This window comes from Aythya ferina, assembly GCF_964211825.1.
Source record: "Aythya ferina genome assembly, chromosome: 7".
Taxonomy (NCBI): domain Eukaryota; kingdom Metazoa; phylum Chordata; class Aves; order Anseriformes; family Anatidae; genus Aythya; species Aythya ferina.
This window is the reverse complement of record NC_140302.1, coordinates 9,649,357-9,665,660: the sequence shown is the minus strand read 5'-3', so window position 1 is coordinate 9,665,660 and position 16,304 is coordinate 9,649,357. Positions and strand designations below refer to the sequence as shown.

Genomic DNA, 16,304 nt, shown 5'->3' with positions numbered 1-16,304 from the left:
TAAGCACAGATAGGAAAGGGGAACCAGCTAAAGGTTGGTGCCAGAGGGAAGGGGGCTGGAAGTCCCATGAGCCACATCCTTAATGCCTGATGCTGGTCCCCAAGGCATGGAGTATAAATGATGGTTTTTGCTCATCTGCATGTCCCGTTACAATGGTTTTCTTCTGAAAAACCCAGTGGCTGTTGGGGGAAATCCTGTTTCCTCTTTGTTTCTCGGAGTGGCTGTAGGCAGAGCTTGGCCGAGCCACTGCAGAAGCAGCCTCAATGGAACAATTGGTGGAGGAAACCTTGCAGCCTGCACCGCCAAAAATGCTCCCCTCCTCAAGGCCTCAAAATATCAAAAATAACAATAAATAAATAAATAAATAAAATAAAAAAACAGCAAAAATATCAAAGCACATGATCGTTAATCACAGCTGGATATCCTAACGTGCTTAGTAATTTAGCTTATTTTTTGCTTGTTTGTTTCTGAAATTGCCCCTAACTGGCCCAAATCAGCTTTCCTCTCACTAGCAAACTGAAATTGAACAGAAGCGAGTGTGAAATCAAATACCAGTACAATGAGGTGGCATTTTGCTCCTGGTGCCATACCTGTAGCTGTGAAGCCCCGCTCTGCACACACAGACCCTGGCCAGCTCTGGCTGCTTTCCTTTCCCAGGCAAATGGAGAAGGAACAACCAAGGCCCAGCAGTGGGATGGGGGCAGCACACAAACAGAGCTCAGGCTGCTGAAGTCAGCACATTTCTTTAGGTTTTTTGAGTGCTGACTTACTCCATACTGAAACAACCGAAAGACTAGACTGTTGGTCTGGAAAATAAGATACAGATTTCTTAGTCTTTTCCTTACCACTGGTTTTCCTTGCTGATAAAGCACAAATCCCAACTCAAATATAGAGGAGCTAAGTCTCTGACAGACTAAATAGACTAATAAACTTGCCAACTGTTAATTCAAACAAACAAACAAAAAAATCCCATGCCAGATTCAGCGGAATGGACCACAACTCAAAGTGCTCAACCCCCAGGGTATTCCATGGGGACGTCTAGCCTGGTAAGGCTGTGAGAAGTATATTTTGATTTTGCTAAGCTATTGTTCTGTCACTGGATCTCATACAATTAAATGCTACATATTTGGCATTGTTATAGAAGTTAACAAATACATGAAATATCAACCCATCCTGCACTATCCAACATGAGTCATCACCAGACTGCATCAACCCACATTTGAGTGGGATACTCCTTTCCTGCCTTCTCCTCTCCTGATGACCTTCAGACAGAACTCACAAGAGGTATTTAAAACTCTCTGGATCACTCCCAAGACAGCAGGCAGCTTGCACAGGCATTGTTTTACCTTGAAACACTTTTAGGAAAGCTCTGGACACAAGACAACATTGTAGGTGACCTATATAGGACAAGCATCTATAGCAGTTCCTGAACATTGGCCACCCCATGGCATTTGTACCCCACTTCTACTCTAAGCCAAGGATTTAATCTTCATTTGTTGCCAGTCCTGCCTCAGGTGAACATAACAGCAGGTTAATTTTGTGCCTGAAAAATTGTTCTTCCCTTGTAGTAGATAGAACAACTTAATCAGCAGCTAGAGAGGAGTTAGGAGTTCCTCCAAAGGACAGTTCAGAGAACCCAGGCTTCTGCATTGCACCCCGTCTGGTGGCAGCCTCTTTTTCCCTGTTACCTACCGGGGACATAGTGCAGAAGCCAGCTAAGACAGGCATTTCTGAGGTACCTGGGCTGCAGTCAGCTCCCAGTTGTTTCTACTTTGCTTAACACGTACCACTTTGTGAAGTTGTACCTCACAAAACTCAGTGGATCTGCAGAATACCAAAGAAAGCCCTGTTTCATCTCTGTAATGACAAACCATCAAGCTGATATTCGTTTAAAGTCTGAATTTTGCTGGGTCAGGCTTGCCCACTGGAGGCTCTTGCTGCTCACCACCGCTCTTTCTTGACAGTCTCCGAAAGGTGCTGATCCCACATCCCACACACCACAGCTCTCCCTGGGGGTAACGGCTAGTACCTGTAGGCCTATGCAATGCACAGGTTCTCTCAGTGACTCTGCAATATGTGCAAGACAGGTCTGCCTCAAGTCTACCTATTCCCAAAAGCACAGATGCAAAAGGAAATCCAGGAATGCAAAGGAAAGAAAGAAAGAAAAAAAAGACTCCTGTCCTCTAGAGCCATTTTGTTTGTGACTATGATGGATTGAAATATAATTTTAATTAATTTGTCTCTCTTCCCTCGTTCAGTTTCCAAATCGTCAGTTACTCTGCACACAACACCTTAACCTTGTCCTTTAACAAGGAACTTACTCTGCAGACTGTCAGCTGATGAAGGCATCTCGCTGGGCGACAGGATTGGGATTTGGTCATACTCTACTGAAGTATTTTGAGGGGTTATGATGTCTGGAATACAGGTACGGAAAGGAAAAACAGGCTGCTTTGTGGCTGGTACATATCCTTTGTTCAGGATGCTTTTGTATGGAGAACAATACTAACAGTAACAGGATCAAACCTCGCTCTAAACAAACAGAAATCCTCTCTCTCTCCCCCCATCTATGAACACTTCAAAATGCAGAAAGAACTGTCTCAGATGATTCATTTTCGTGCTCCCAAGTAAACAACCCGTTCTGCTCGACATCCTCCCGGCACACAGCTGACGACTCCAAGCTGGTAGGGTACGTAGGTTTGCATAGCTAATGAATGATTTCCTCTGCCAGGGAGCGACCATAACAGCGGGTGGCTGACAGAGGAGCCTTTTGCGAGGCACACGTGCAGGGCGCTGCCCGTACAGCACACGGCAGGCTTTAGGGGCTGAGTTCTGCTGCTGAACACCATCGGTGGATTTGGAGCAGAATGATACATACACAGTCAACAAGAATTCACCTTCCTCCCCTGAAGGACAGATCACTGAAGAACTGTTTTTCCAGCCCGGCTGCCTGCCTGAGGAGGAGGTCGCGCTCCTGCTGCTGCCCTGCACATGCAGGAGCCCGGCTGGGTGCACGCACGTGGGCCTGCAGCAGCGAGCAGAGGATGAGACAGCATTTTCCAGACCTAAAAGCCAACGGCGAACGAGTAGCTGCCCCCTTGCTGTGCAGATATCAACAAAATTGTCCTATTCCTCTTCACAGACATCAAATGCATTCAATTATTCAGCCTGCTTCAGAAATTTGAAGCTGGGATAAACAAATCTGGAGTAACTCATGCTTGTTAAAATAAATCCAGGTTCTCTTGTTTTTTTTTAAACATTTTTCCCAAAGATCTTTTTTTTCTTTTTAAACTCTTAGATTCTGAATTTAAGGCCATAGTATTAATTTAAGAGCATTACAGAATTGTTCTAATATATTATAGCAGTGAATCTGGGAAGATACAAAAGAAACAAAAAATAGTCTGAATGTATTAATTGAAAAATTTCGATTCTAAGGGCTCTTTTTTTCCAGAGAAGCTGTCTGGCATGACCAGTGCATTTGCTTTCCAAGTGCACAGAAGCCATTTCTCAAGCACGCTGCTTGGCGCTGCTTACCTTGTGCTCTCCACCTCCTGTCCAGCTCCGACATGGGCTCAGACTCTAAGCAAGCAGATGGGGGCCAAGATGAGAAACTGGATCTCACGTCTTCCACAAAGCACCCAGAAGTCAGCACTGTTATTTGGCACCTTGGTTATGGAGCTACAAAACACATATTGAGTTCTCAGGGCAGGCAACATGGAAGGGGGTAAAGAGCTATGCCTAGCATAAACAGCTGTAATTAACAGAAGGCAAGAGCAGTCATGACAGTTAATTGGCAAGGTCACAGGGCGCACGGATGCGCCTGGTGTTAGTATTGTTATCAACTCCTTAAAGACTGAAGACCTTTTGAAATAGTTCTCAGAAATACTGGGGAGAGAAGTATTTTCATGAATAAGGGCACGGGAAAAAAGCCACTAATGACTGGGAACCAAGAAGGAAGAAACATCTCTCCTGTCAAATTATTTGCTAACATAGAGAGCAAATTTGTTTTTCTCTAGCTGTTCTGAGACCTGCTAGAAACTTCTGAGAAGTATCAGGGCAGCTCCAAATGTCTCTGCACCACTATTACTATGTCACTTACTGACAGGCTTTCAAGTATACTCTTGGAGTAACATCTACTGCCAAATCATTTTCCAAATTAAATTTGAAATTTGATTTATCTCACCCATTTCTTCCATTCCAGCAGTGGCATACAGCTCTGTAAAATGCACCGAGTTTCCAATAAGGTAAGTAATGGAATAGTGAATAGACATCTACTTAGTTGGTGCACGCTTGTCTTTCTCAACTAGTAGGTGTCTCTTGGAGGAGACTGACCTCAGAAGGCAAAGAGCAAACTGTCATAGAAAATGACCTTGTGTGTCTATTTTCCCCTGGTTCCTTGCTGAAGCAACAGCTCAAGAAATAAAGTGATGTAGTGATGTGTCATGCTCCTAAACAGGTACTCCTCACACCTTTCTCCTCTGCAGATGTTAAACATGAGAACTTCCATCTCAGTCCACTAATATATTAATTGTTATGAACCAACAGTATAAACTGAGTATGTTATTCAGGGACCCTAAACCAGGACAGTTAATAATTAGACAGAAATCTTAACTCGTGTTGTTTGGTAATGAGAGTACTTTGAATAATTCTCGCCTTCTGTATTCATATCAGCATCCTGTGCTATGCCCGTCACGAGGAAAGAGACGTCAGTCCCTGGCATGCTCAATATTTTAATGTCTTTCATAACTGCTACCCAAAAGTCACGTTAAATTATTAACTTGCAAATGGCTGAGTAATCTGTGCCTCCCAACTGCTGCGCTGTGGGCAGCACCGCTGCAAAGACAGAGAGCGAGTTCCTGCACCTGCAGGAAGAGCAGATGTTTGAGCTGGGAGGATGGCAGAGCAACTCTGCCCCACTTACTTGTGAGATACCACACCTGGGAAGAATAAAGATTTAATGGCTGACTAAATGGAATGGTGTATGCTGAAAGACAAGACTAAAGGGTTAGAAAATAGGTCACAAATGGGATAACTTCATCATCTCCAGCACAAAATCACTTTTCTGCAAGCCATGATCATACAGCCATTCAGGTTTTAAGCCTGTTGTTTATTTTGCCTCATGCTTGTTTCAGTTCCTTCCCTATAAAGGGTCACCTTAGATAAACAAACACAATGCTCAGGTCCAGTTCCTTATAAGAAAGTCACATTTGCATGTGAAACACAGCACATAAAACAGTCACACATCAACATTAACTTATATTAGCAGGATGTGCACAATTATGTAATAAAAGCAGCAGGAAGGAACAGAGGGAAGTTGCTTCTTTCAGTCTTAAGTCCAGAATCTGTGATTTCATCTCCCTGGAGGAGTGACTGCAATAGCAAGAGCAGGTTTTGTCCTTAGAAAGACCAAAATCTTTCCCTGCCTTCCCCTGTGACACTGCTGTGCCCTTGCCCTGCAGTGTCACAGCCACCAGTCAGAGAGGGCATCTCCATGTTTCTAGGTACTTCCATTACACATACAGGAGGTGCAAGCAGGAATAGAGGGCTCCAGATCTAACCTGTGATAAGGAGATACAATCCTACAGTCTTTAATAACAAGATTTTCTAAAAACAGAGAGAGACTTTACCCTCAATTTTTCAGCTGACATTGGAATGACTCCAAAACCCCTTTACAGTTAATACTCACAGGACAGCCTGAACTTTGGGATGCACATCTCATCATTCAAACCAAGACATGATCCAGCAGTCCTGCACCAGAATCCCCACCTACTTTGTCAGGGAGCATAACCCTGTTTTAATTTTATTCTTAAAAAATGACCGAGTGCATCATGCTGCAAGACAGGGAGGAAAGAAATATACTCTGCTTTATGACAGCAACCAAACCTAAAAGCAGCACCATAAAGTGAAGCAAAACCAGTTAAAAAACCTACATCAATTTTCCACAGCCTTTTAAAAATTATTACTATTAGGATGAGGTGGCAGATGTAGCTCCATATAGGAGCTCTTGGCAAATACTTTCTTGTGATATCGATTAAAAATGAACAAATAAAAAAATTAGGCTTAAGATTTAGAGATGACAACTCCCCAAAAATTCCTAAAAATATTCAATATTCTTGACCCCTCTGAAGGTCTACTTGAAAATCTTAAAATTTGGTGGGAATAGAAAAAGATCCACAGAGTTATTTTGCAAAGTCACACAAAAAATGGATGTCTAAGTTTTTTGCACCTACTGTAAGCATTCCGTCGCTAAAGCTGGGGTATTTCAGCCTTTACATTTGGGGAAAAAATGCAGATATTAGAGTAAGCAGGTCTGTGATATTTTCTGGCACAGTAACAGGAGCCTGTTACACCACTCAATATTTTCTTTCCTTTCTTTTCTCTTCCTTTCCTTTAGAGCTAACATCCTTTTCCTGTGCCTGAGGGAGAAGGCAAGTTGATAAAAGCTGAGTTCCTGTTCACAGATAAGTTTAGAAGGCAGCCAAACTCAGAAGTTCCTTGAATAAGTTATATTCCTACCACCATTTTTTTTTTTTTTTTTTTTTTCTCCTTTCCTCTGTCAGAGGCATTTGAGCCCCACACAGGAACCAGGCTCACATTGTTCGATGGCCACAGACATTTCCACAGTAGCTGGGAGGGTCGAAAGCTTTTTCCGCTCTTTGTTACAAATCTTTTTTTTTTCCTTCCTTCTTCCAACTTTTCAGTTAAAGAATATTGCCAGGGCATTCCAGAACTAATTCAGGCTGCGCTTCAGAGACAAGAACAAGAGACAGGTGTAACCAGGTAGGAAAAAAGCCCACGATGCTTGTGAAGCTTTTGCTCTTCTATCATGCAGTAGGACTGGCAAAGCTGGCCAGGCACTCCGACCATCATGGGCATCACGAGGGACCCATGCACAGCTCAAAGCCACCAAATTACAAGACCTTTGCGTACTCTCAGAGGACTCCTCTCTCACGTGAGGAAGAAGGTTACTGGGAGGCAGACAGGCGCAGGGAGGATGCACGAGACTACCCTTCAAGCATCATCTCCTCACATCAAGAAGAAAGAGCGGATTTTGAAGCTGCAAGCTCACAGTCCCAAAATGGGTAAGTACCCAAATATGCATGTTATACACGTAACGATAGTGGAACCGTGTTCAATAAAGATATCCTGCTGATGAAAGACATTTTTTGGTTAAAGTTTTTCTTTAGAACACACTAGATTTTAGGGAACTATCTATATCCAAACAGGAGGGGTTTAAATGTTTTATCTACAGGAAGATACAATTTAATTGCTTGTGGAGGATGAAACCATAGATGGGACTGACTCTTTCTCCTAGTCCAAGACAGCTGAATGGACTGAGGTGCGTGGACACACCTGGCATAGCAAAGCCATGGGGTCAGGGCTTTGCAGCTTTCTTGTAACAAGACGAAAGCAAACAAACAAACAAGCAAACAAAAAACCACAACAAAAACCCACCACTGTTTCTGGCAAAGCAGAACTAGACAAACTTCATTTACTGCCTTTTTCTCTTTGCACCCCATTATGGATTTTTGCTGACTGTGGCAACTTTTGCCTAGCACCAGAACATACCAGCTGCACACTTGGGCCTTGGGAAAGAGAAAGGTGGGAAAGAGAATGGCAGGATGTTAGCTAAGTAAAAATAGTGAGGAATAAATATAAAAGGAATAACAAATAAGCATGAAAATGACTACAGATTCAAGCATTCCTCCTCCTGAAAAACAAACAAACACCATATTTTAACAATAGTGAAATGCTTCTCACTGTCATCATGGTCATCTTTAGCAGAAGCACAGCCAGTCTGAGTAGAAAAAGAATGCACTGCACTAGAAAGATTTCCAAACGCTGCCATTTTTGAGTTTTACAGAGCATGTAAGTAGGTCTCTGAATGTTTAAAATAGATGAAAACCAAGCAGGACAGTGTATGAATCTTTTATAGCACTGATGGAAGGCTACTGCAGAGCCTTGTTTGGGAGAGCTGAAAGAGCAGCACAGCGAGTGCTGTTCACAGCTCACTGCTTCAGGGTGCTCCGATATTTTTCTTCAAATGCTCTTGAGGCAAGGAAAAAAGGGAGCTGGTAAGAGACTATAAAACCTTGTTCATGGCATGTTTCCCTTTTGTGAAAATGAAAGAAAGTATGCAGTCATCTTTCTAAATCATATCTACATGTAAAATTAAGGCCTCTGTTCTGCATGGTGTTTCCCTTCATAGTACATCCTCCCACAAATCTGTAGCTCAAACTGTTAAGTCATTTTCCAAATCCTGCAAGTATTGACTTGCAGTTTTCTGATGGATAGCGTTCAATAACGATACATACTGTTAACTCACTAACTCCTGACTAATGCTCTGTCAGAGCAAGGAAAGCAAAGCAGAACCAGCGCCCTGGCCCTCCGTGCATGCTGTGCTGCAAGGTGGCAGTCATTTGATTACTGGTTGAAGCGCTGAGGGCATTCTAAAAACTAGAAATATTACAAAAACTCAAAGGTGTAAAAAAGGTGTACACATAGGTCAGCAAGACACTGTAATATAATATGCTAATAGGGATTTCTTCCTTTGCTGTGTAACTTTGTTGAGCAGCAACTTGTGTAATGCTGTTCAGCACAAGCTATTACTCATCCTAATTTCCTCCCAAGAAGAGAAATACTTCCTCCTTTTATGGAGATAGTTGCGTAATGAGTCAAATCACAATGTTCCCTCAATTATAAAGTAACGTTGATGACTACAGGCAATCAAAATCTAATCTGGCAGTAACTCTAAGGTATTTGTTCTTTTGCTGAAGAAATCACATATATAGTGCACAAGTAAAGAAATGCAAGACTTTGAGAGGAACTGTGGCCAAAACTGAGCGGAAAGAGTGGTGATAATAAGGGATGGCACTGCTCTACCTGTACCTGCGCTCCAAATTCTTCAAGTCACTGCAAATGGCTGAAACAATGTACCTTCAGGCTCCTGAAGCCCTTAAGTCCGTATCAGGTAGTTGTGGCCGGAGCAGCCTGCTGTGCATACACAAGTTATCATGAGTTTGGTATTTCCTCCCTGCAAATGTGACACGTGTCCTGGAAAAACCATTGAGAAGCCAGAGAGAACTAGGAAAAAAGCACCAGGAGTTAATGAGGAACTAAGAGACACAGGGAGACAAACACACTCCATAGAATAGGCTGGGGTGGGGGAAACAAACCAACAGGCTATGGCTATATAACTTTGCCTGTGACTTCTAGTCTTTCTCACAAAAATGGTATTTTTTGCCCAAACTCTTGCTGTTTCCCCAGTGTATCAAAAATAGTGGTTGTTACAAAATATCTTTACATCTTTTTAAAATAAATGTTAGAGTATGATTTTTCTTATTGTGGCTATTTGAATAATTGGAGATCATAATGACTAATGTGTCCACAGTAATTAGAGAGAATACCCTGTTTTCTGTTTCAGCATGTAACGTGAAATGACTCATTAGATCTCATTCAAATGCTTGGATATGTGACTTCACTAATGAATTCTTCTCAGAATAACAATAATAAGGGCTTTAAAATCAGAAAATTGGTTAGAAGTCACTGGCCTCAGGTGACTTTTAATGAGAAAAGTGTGAACAATAATCTTTTTGTTTTGCCTGTTCCTTAGAGGAAGAACTAGGCAAGAGTTTAGTATCTTAGCTGTTGCTTGTATCTGAGTGCACCAGAGAAGCTTTGCATGTTCAAAGTGGGCAAGTATTTGTACGTGTTATTTACAAAATCAAAACCAGACAGTTTTCCTCAGGAAACCATCTTTTTCTTTTTTTTTTTTTCTCTCATTTTTCCCCTCAGCTGTGCCTCATATGATCTGATCAGTTTGACATTACTTACTTCCTCATGGAAGAGGTAAATGGATCCATGTGTACACACACTTCCATCAGAATTAAAAAGGGAAGTGAAAGCACAAGTATATGGGGAGATATGGAGCATATTAGCATCTGTTTTAGCTATGAAAGATGAAGAGTAAGAACAATAAAACCAAGTTCTGGATTTCATAAATACTCAATGCATAATACCCATAATACATGTGCACTCCTCATCTCCCATGTGAAACAGATGCTTAATGCTGAACTTCATAGGAATGCTCTGTCGTCTCCAGTGACTTTCCTTTGTGTGGGTATGGACAGCTAAACTGAGCCTTGAAAACATTCTGGGGACATGTGGATGTTTTAAAAGTGATCCAGAAAACATGAAATAAGAGCTTACAAGTTTGCCTCACTTCATCACCTACTGTAATACTTACCACTAGGTGTAACCAGTTCAACTACTGTCTGATCAAGTCATATTGAAAGGCATAATACATCAAGGAGATAATACATCACAGTTGTTATCCTGAAAATTGCTATGTAAACGACACCTGATAGCTTGTGAAATCTCATCATAAACTGACAAGCCACCTTGGAGATTTTTGTCTCTTCAGAACCACTTCCATCAGATAGCTGATGACAGGTAGCCAGAGCCTGAGCTGATGAATGTGATGAACCAGCCTTTGAAACAAAAAGGTCCCTGGCCAAGGCAAGAACACAACATTTTATCTGTACCCTTGCCATCAACCCACCTCTATTTGTCTAAGATCCATGGAAGGACCTATACTGTAATTACATTCAGAAGGGTTTCTTTCCCCTTCCTCCAAACAGGTTGTTTCTTGAACCAAACAATGCAGCACAGCTCCATTACCAAAGCACTGTAGTGGAAGGCTCTTATATTTTCTCAGCATTGAGAAGAATTACAGCTGGCTGGCTTTAATCCAATCCGTGTGCCTGCAGCCCCAAGAACAGTCAGGTTGACAACTCGGATTTCATGCACTTAGTGTTCATATTTCATTTAAAAACATAAATGAAGCATCTAAAAGGTGCAATTCCATCACATGCTAGCTTGGACAGCACAGCCTCAAGTCCTCTGTGTCCTCAGGTGGCCTGATCTGTCTGTCAAGTAACACTGTAAATGAGACCACTTAAGTGTTCCAGGTTAAAAATAAACTTAGGAAAAAGCAGAAGCTTTTTTTAACCTTCCCCCTCAGTAACCACGCTGACAGAGTTGGTCCCAGATGGATGGCTCATGCAGTAAGGAAGAAATGGACTGGGGTGATGAGATGGGAATGAGCAGAGGAACTAAAGCTGGATTCCCTGTCTGTAACCGAGTCTCTCAGAAGTTCTTCTCTCTTTCCTCAAGTGGAGTCACTGTGAAGTAGCCCCTGCCCAGATTTACTGTATCTCCAAGTTGGGCAGGTCGTTTAGTTCTCCTTTCCCTTTATTTCACAAACACATGCTCAGTCTCCCATCTATTGCAATTTTTCTTACAATTAAAATATTTACCAAAAAAAAAAGAATCCCTAATTATAAATAGAAAAGGCAGAAATCTGCAGAATAAGTAAATCCTTGACTGTATTAACATATGTCAAGGTTTGTATATGCAGTTCTGTCAAGTCACCCTTTGATTAGAGTGCGGCTTCCTGATGTCAGGCAGGAGCATTGTTATCTCAGTGAAACACACGCCTCTCCCTTCAGCTCTGCTCTGAGACAGCCACAAAGCAGGCGTCTTCTTGTGATTAGCCAGGGTGTCAAAATATGGAACAACTATCCTCTGAAGTGTAAAGAAGCAGAGAAAACCAAAATCTCTCTTATTCTAGAGAAAGTCTAGAATGCTCATCCTTAATAGCTTGTTTTCTTTGTCTGCTTTTACAGGAAAACATCCATTAATTTAATTAAGACCAGTTTAATACTGACTCATCTATTTCTTCCAAATTAGACAGGGGCTTTCTTAGGAAGCTGATGGGATACTGAAATTTCCCACCAAAGTGGAATAAAACATAGGCTTAAAATAAAACAGGCCTTGGAAGAAATGCAGCTAAATGTGATCCTCAGCCCCTGACATCCTGCACACGAGTTGAATGGCCATTGAGTGCTCAACAATAGCTTGTGCAGTGCCAAGTTCGTTAACAGGAGCAATGGATTTCCTATCAAAATTAGGCACTTGGCTCCTTTCAGGACTTTTGGAAATTCTCTGATAAAGCTTCTGCCTCAGACGGTGACTGCTGGCCAAGAACACTGCTTGCTATTTGACTCCAGCTCTCCTGAGCAGCACGTGGAGTGGCTCCCCACTAGTGTACTTGATGCGAATGACCAGTTCCTGACGAAACACTGCTTCATTGCATGTGATACAGTAGTTACCAGACCCTTGGTGTCCAAAGGATTGTCTTACTTCCTTTGTTACACAGCTCATTAGTGCAAGCTTCAAGCAATTCAGCAGACAGCAAGGGGTCTCCTGTTAGTACAGTGACAGACTCCCCATCAGCACTGCCAGCAGGTGGATCCCATGCTGTCCTGCTTCTGGGGCCAATATCCCTGAAACAAGTCGGCAGTGGCCAGCCCTGAACAAACTGAAGCTTTTGCCAAGGCCAGCCAAAAGACGACCAGGACAAACCTTGGTGCACACTGTCCTCACCCTGAGTGCACGCAGTTTGGCAAGCTTGCCTTCCTCTGCATTTTGACTCCCTGGCACCAGCACAGCCATGCTGGGAAGTGGCCACTGGCTGTGACACTAGCTCAAGGCAAAGTCTGACAAAGAAGTGAGAGTGCTATATTAGCAGTGAACTTTCATCTGCAGAAATCAAAAGATGAAATCCAAGTGTAGGCTGCCCTCAGAGCGGGCCACAGAACTTGTATTGTTGCAAGGATAATATACATGAGGTAATGGCTGCGGACATTTTGTGAAGAGAGAAAAGCCTCCTGCATTTATTTTTCTGAAGTAGCTTGTACAGCAGTTGGGCTTGCCTCAAAAGCAGTTGCAGCCAAGTCTGCTTTCTCTTGAACACCTGCTTACAGCAAGGCTCCAAGCTGAGGACAGGATTTACTCAGAAAGCCTTAATTGCACTAAGTTTTTAGGACATTCTGCAAGCCAACTGACAACTAACAACATACTAACAGGCACTACTGCTGAAATAAAAGTGTCATTTAACCAGCTTTGGGCACTGGCAGACTTGCAGCACTGCAGGGAAATGCAAATACTTGACACTACCACTGCCACTCTTTCAGCCTAGCTTTAGGTAAACTGCTAATAAGTCAGTCTACCTTAATTAACCCTAAAGGAAAACTGGAGTAGCCCATGGGATGAGGTACAGGAAAATCCCAGATTCCTGCCCAAGAGGGAGCTCTACCCATTAGCAAGGAAAGACAGAGACGCAGGAAATGTAGTAGTTTCTGCTGCCTGACTGTAATACACGCTGCTGGCTGCTCAGAGCAGAATTCACTGATGTGCTGACAAGTAAGCAGTAATCACATGCCAGCTGCTAATTAAAAGCAGGGCCACACCTTGTTCCCTCTGAGAACCAGTACCTTTTTCAAGTACTTAATCCCTTTGGCATTCCACAATGAATAAAGATACGTCCTCCTCAAACTGACACACATGGCCCTGGCTTACACTAAATTAAATGTAATGCTCGATCTCTGTTTTATGGAATGCTTTTTCTTGGTGAGAATTTTGCACTGCAAGGAAAATAGCACACAAGTTGTTCTGCAGCTAAAACCTCAATCTTTTTTTCCACTTCAATTGATAAATGTCAGAAGTTCATATAACTTAGTGGAAAATCACTAGAAATTTGAACAGAGCAGTCCTCTATTGTCATCTAGTAGCACATTTTAGCAGCAATAATTGCATATCTTTGCACTGCACAGCAAATGAAAGTGCCAGGGGCCTGAAAAGTTTTGCACTCTGTCAGTGATAGACACAAATGGCTGGGCAGGAGTTTTCAAAGTAATTACAGAAACTGGCTTCCTTGAGATAGAAACATGAGGAAACTGACGTGAAGGACAACTCAATTGTACGAGTACAGACAAAGGAATAATAAAACTTATGGAAAAACAATGTCCTGAAGCTTTTGAGGCAAAAATTCCACTGACTTAGCAAGTGTCTACAGCAATACATTACAGTGCCAATCAGGAGAACAAGAAAAATAAACGTGTAAGTACATAACTGAGCTAGGAGGACATTATTCACATCCACCATCACGCTGCTATTGGCACTGTAGTGCTGTATGAAAAAAGAGCCAACCTTACATTAATTTTAGCATGATGTTACTGATAGCAGACTAGGCACCTTGCTTTATCTCCTACCTTTTGAAGAGTTGTTCCATTTGCTATAATAGCAGGATGTCTGACCAAATCCTAAAAGCAGAGACAGAACTGCCCGTATTTTGCTATGTTTCAGTAGAAGCAGGGATAGGATGCCATATAAGAAAAAAAACAATAATTCTAAGTTCAATTTTTAGTTTTAAGACTTCAAAGGTTAAAATAAAAGGAGCTTAAACTAACCTAAATCTGCTGAATCTTATTTAAATATAGGTTGTCTTGTAGCCAAATTTATTTAACCTCACAGAAAACAATACACTTCACTCAAAATAAAGCAGAAATAGATGCATGTTAAGACTCTATTCAATATGGAGATTAGAAGAAAGACTAAAAAAACAAACAAACAAACAAACACCTAGTCTAGTAAAGAAAACTATTCAGATGCTTTTTTCTGGGTTTAAAAGAAGATCAATTTACTTGGATTGTAAAACAGGAAAAGCAACTGAACAAATGTGTAGCCCTGGTTTGCTAGGGTTCACTAAGGCGTTGCTCCAACTTGCAGTTCTGTTATAAACTTTACCAATCCCTCCCCTGGGGAGAAAGCTCTTCTGCTCTCCTCACCCAGCAGCTTCATTCTACTCCCCTCTCCTTGGTAGCAGAGGCTTAAATCAAAAGGAAACCCTATTAAAGGGAACAAAAGCAGAGGGTGTTAAGTTGGTTATATATATTCAGCGAGTGAAGCTACACAATCACAAAGATGAAAAAATGCAGGAGCAGAACACAAAGCTTCTGTGTCCCAGAAACAAGCTGAATAAAGAAACTCCTATGTGTGAAAGGGCAGTTCTTTGAGACTTCATAGCCCACTGGTGTCAGCAGCAGAATTCCCGCTCGCCTCACTGAACTTTAAATCAAGCCTTTTCAAGTCTTTAAATTGTTCCACTAACAATAAAGAATGACACATTTCCCTCAAGTTTAATAGAGTCAAGAAGTATTTTTAGTAGTAGATAGCGAAGTTCCCTTAAAGGAAGCATTTGACAAGATGTGCAAAAAATACTGCAATAGAAATTTCACCTTTTGGCACACATATCTATATTGCAGCTTATTACAGATGGGGAAAATATGCTTTATGTACTTGATGGAAGAATAAATGTTTGTAAACTTCAAACTCAAAACCACCAGAACTTTTTGTGGTTAAAACCCAAACTTGATATTATACAGCTACTCAGCTCCATGAGTAAGCTTTTAATATTAGGAAAAGGAGAACTAGTGAGAAGGTAAAAAACAGAAATAAACATGACCATCATTAAAAACAGTTTTTACTGAAAGTCTGTCAAGTTCTCTGTTGTTCATACTAGTCCTGCATAATGCATAAGTGTCCAAAACAAGCATCAGTTTGGGATCAAACATTGATTCAACTCCTGATAGCTCACAACGCCTTTCTGTTGGTGGGAAACTAGAAGTACACACACAAGACGCATGCAGCACATCAGTGGGCTTAGAAGAGAATCCTAATATTTTCTACTAAGTTTAGATGTGCAACATAGCAAAACACTCATTCTCGGTCACACGCATGCTCATGCATGTAAACATTTGGTTTAGATTTGTACGGCTTACATGACTCAAAGGACTTGTTTGGGAGCTGCGTATGGTGGGAAAAGCAAATCAGCACAGATTATGATTCATGGGGCGTGCATTGTTTTCATCGAGGAAAAGCAAAACATGAAAGCAAAAGAATCCTATCTGAAAAGGAGGTTTTCACATTGAATGCAGGTCCTGCCGGGATCTGGCAGGTATCCCACCAGGCAGGTCCGAGGTACTGCACCTCGTACCAGTGCCAGCTTGGTCTAACAGCATGGCCAGGTCAAGTTATTTCCCCAGAGAAAAAAGGGCAGAGGGGATTTGAGCTGGAAAAGTCACTCCCAGAGATGGCTTGCCAGGCACGTGACAGAGGACTGCATAAATACAAGCACAAATCAGGTCTCTGTTTCTGGGTTATTAACTGTATGCTGCCACTGAAAAGCAATGCAGCCTTCTAAAACCTGGTGGACTTGCACACACCTCGGAGCCAAGTGACAGCCAAAGCATGTACATTGGCCTCCTGACATTAACTGTGCTGCCTGGTCACACAGGCAGAGCACTGGATTATTCAAGAGTAATAATTTAACAAAAGCTTGAGGATTTGACCTCTGGTTCAGTCCTAGGGAGCAGAAGTACCTAGGGGCAGAGCTCCCACAGAAA

At 42.0% G+C, this 16,304-nt stretch overlaps 1 protein-coding gene and 1 long non-coding RNA gene across 5 annotated transcripts in view; one reads left to right on the top strand and one right to left on the bottom strand.

The window, feature by feature from the left end:
- Window positions 1–344: 344 nt before the first annotated feature.
- LOC311439523 lies at window positions 345–9,742 on the bottom strand. The gene is made up of 3 exons (XR_014694788.1): window positions 8,887–9,742; window positions 3,532–3,675; window positions 345–3,062 (listed from the first exon to the last, which is right to left on the bottom strand). It is a non-coding gene; the product is annotated as an uncharacterized lncRNA (long non-coding RNA).
- Window positions 6,586–16,304, top strand: part of MMRN2 (multimerin 2) — a 25,195-nt gene continuing 15,476 nt past the window's right edge. For 2 of the 4 annotated variants that reach the window (XM_084525262.1, XM_084525260.1), the window contains exon 1: window positions 6,586–7,079. In XM_084525262.1, coding sequence (XP_084381388.1) covers window positions 6,796–7,079 — 284 coding nt within the window. In that variant the 5' untranslated portion in view covers window positions 6,586–6,795. The remainder of the gene's footprint in view (window positions 7,080–16,304) is intronic. The other 2 variants (XM_084525261.1, XM_084525259.1) reach the window with 1 other exon arrangement.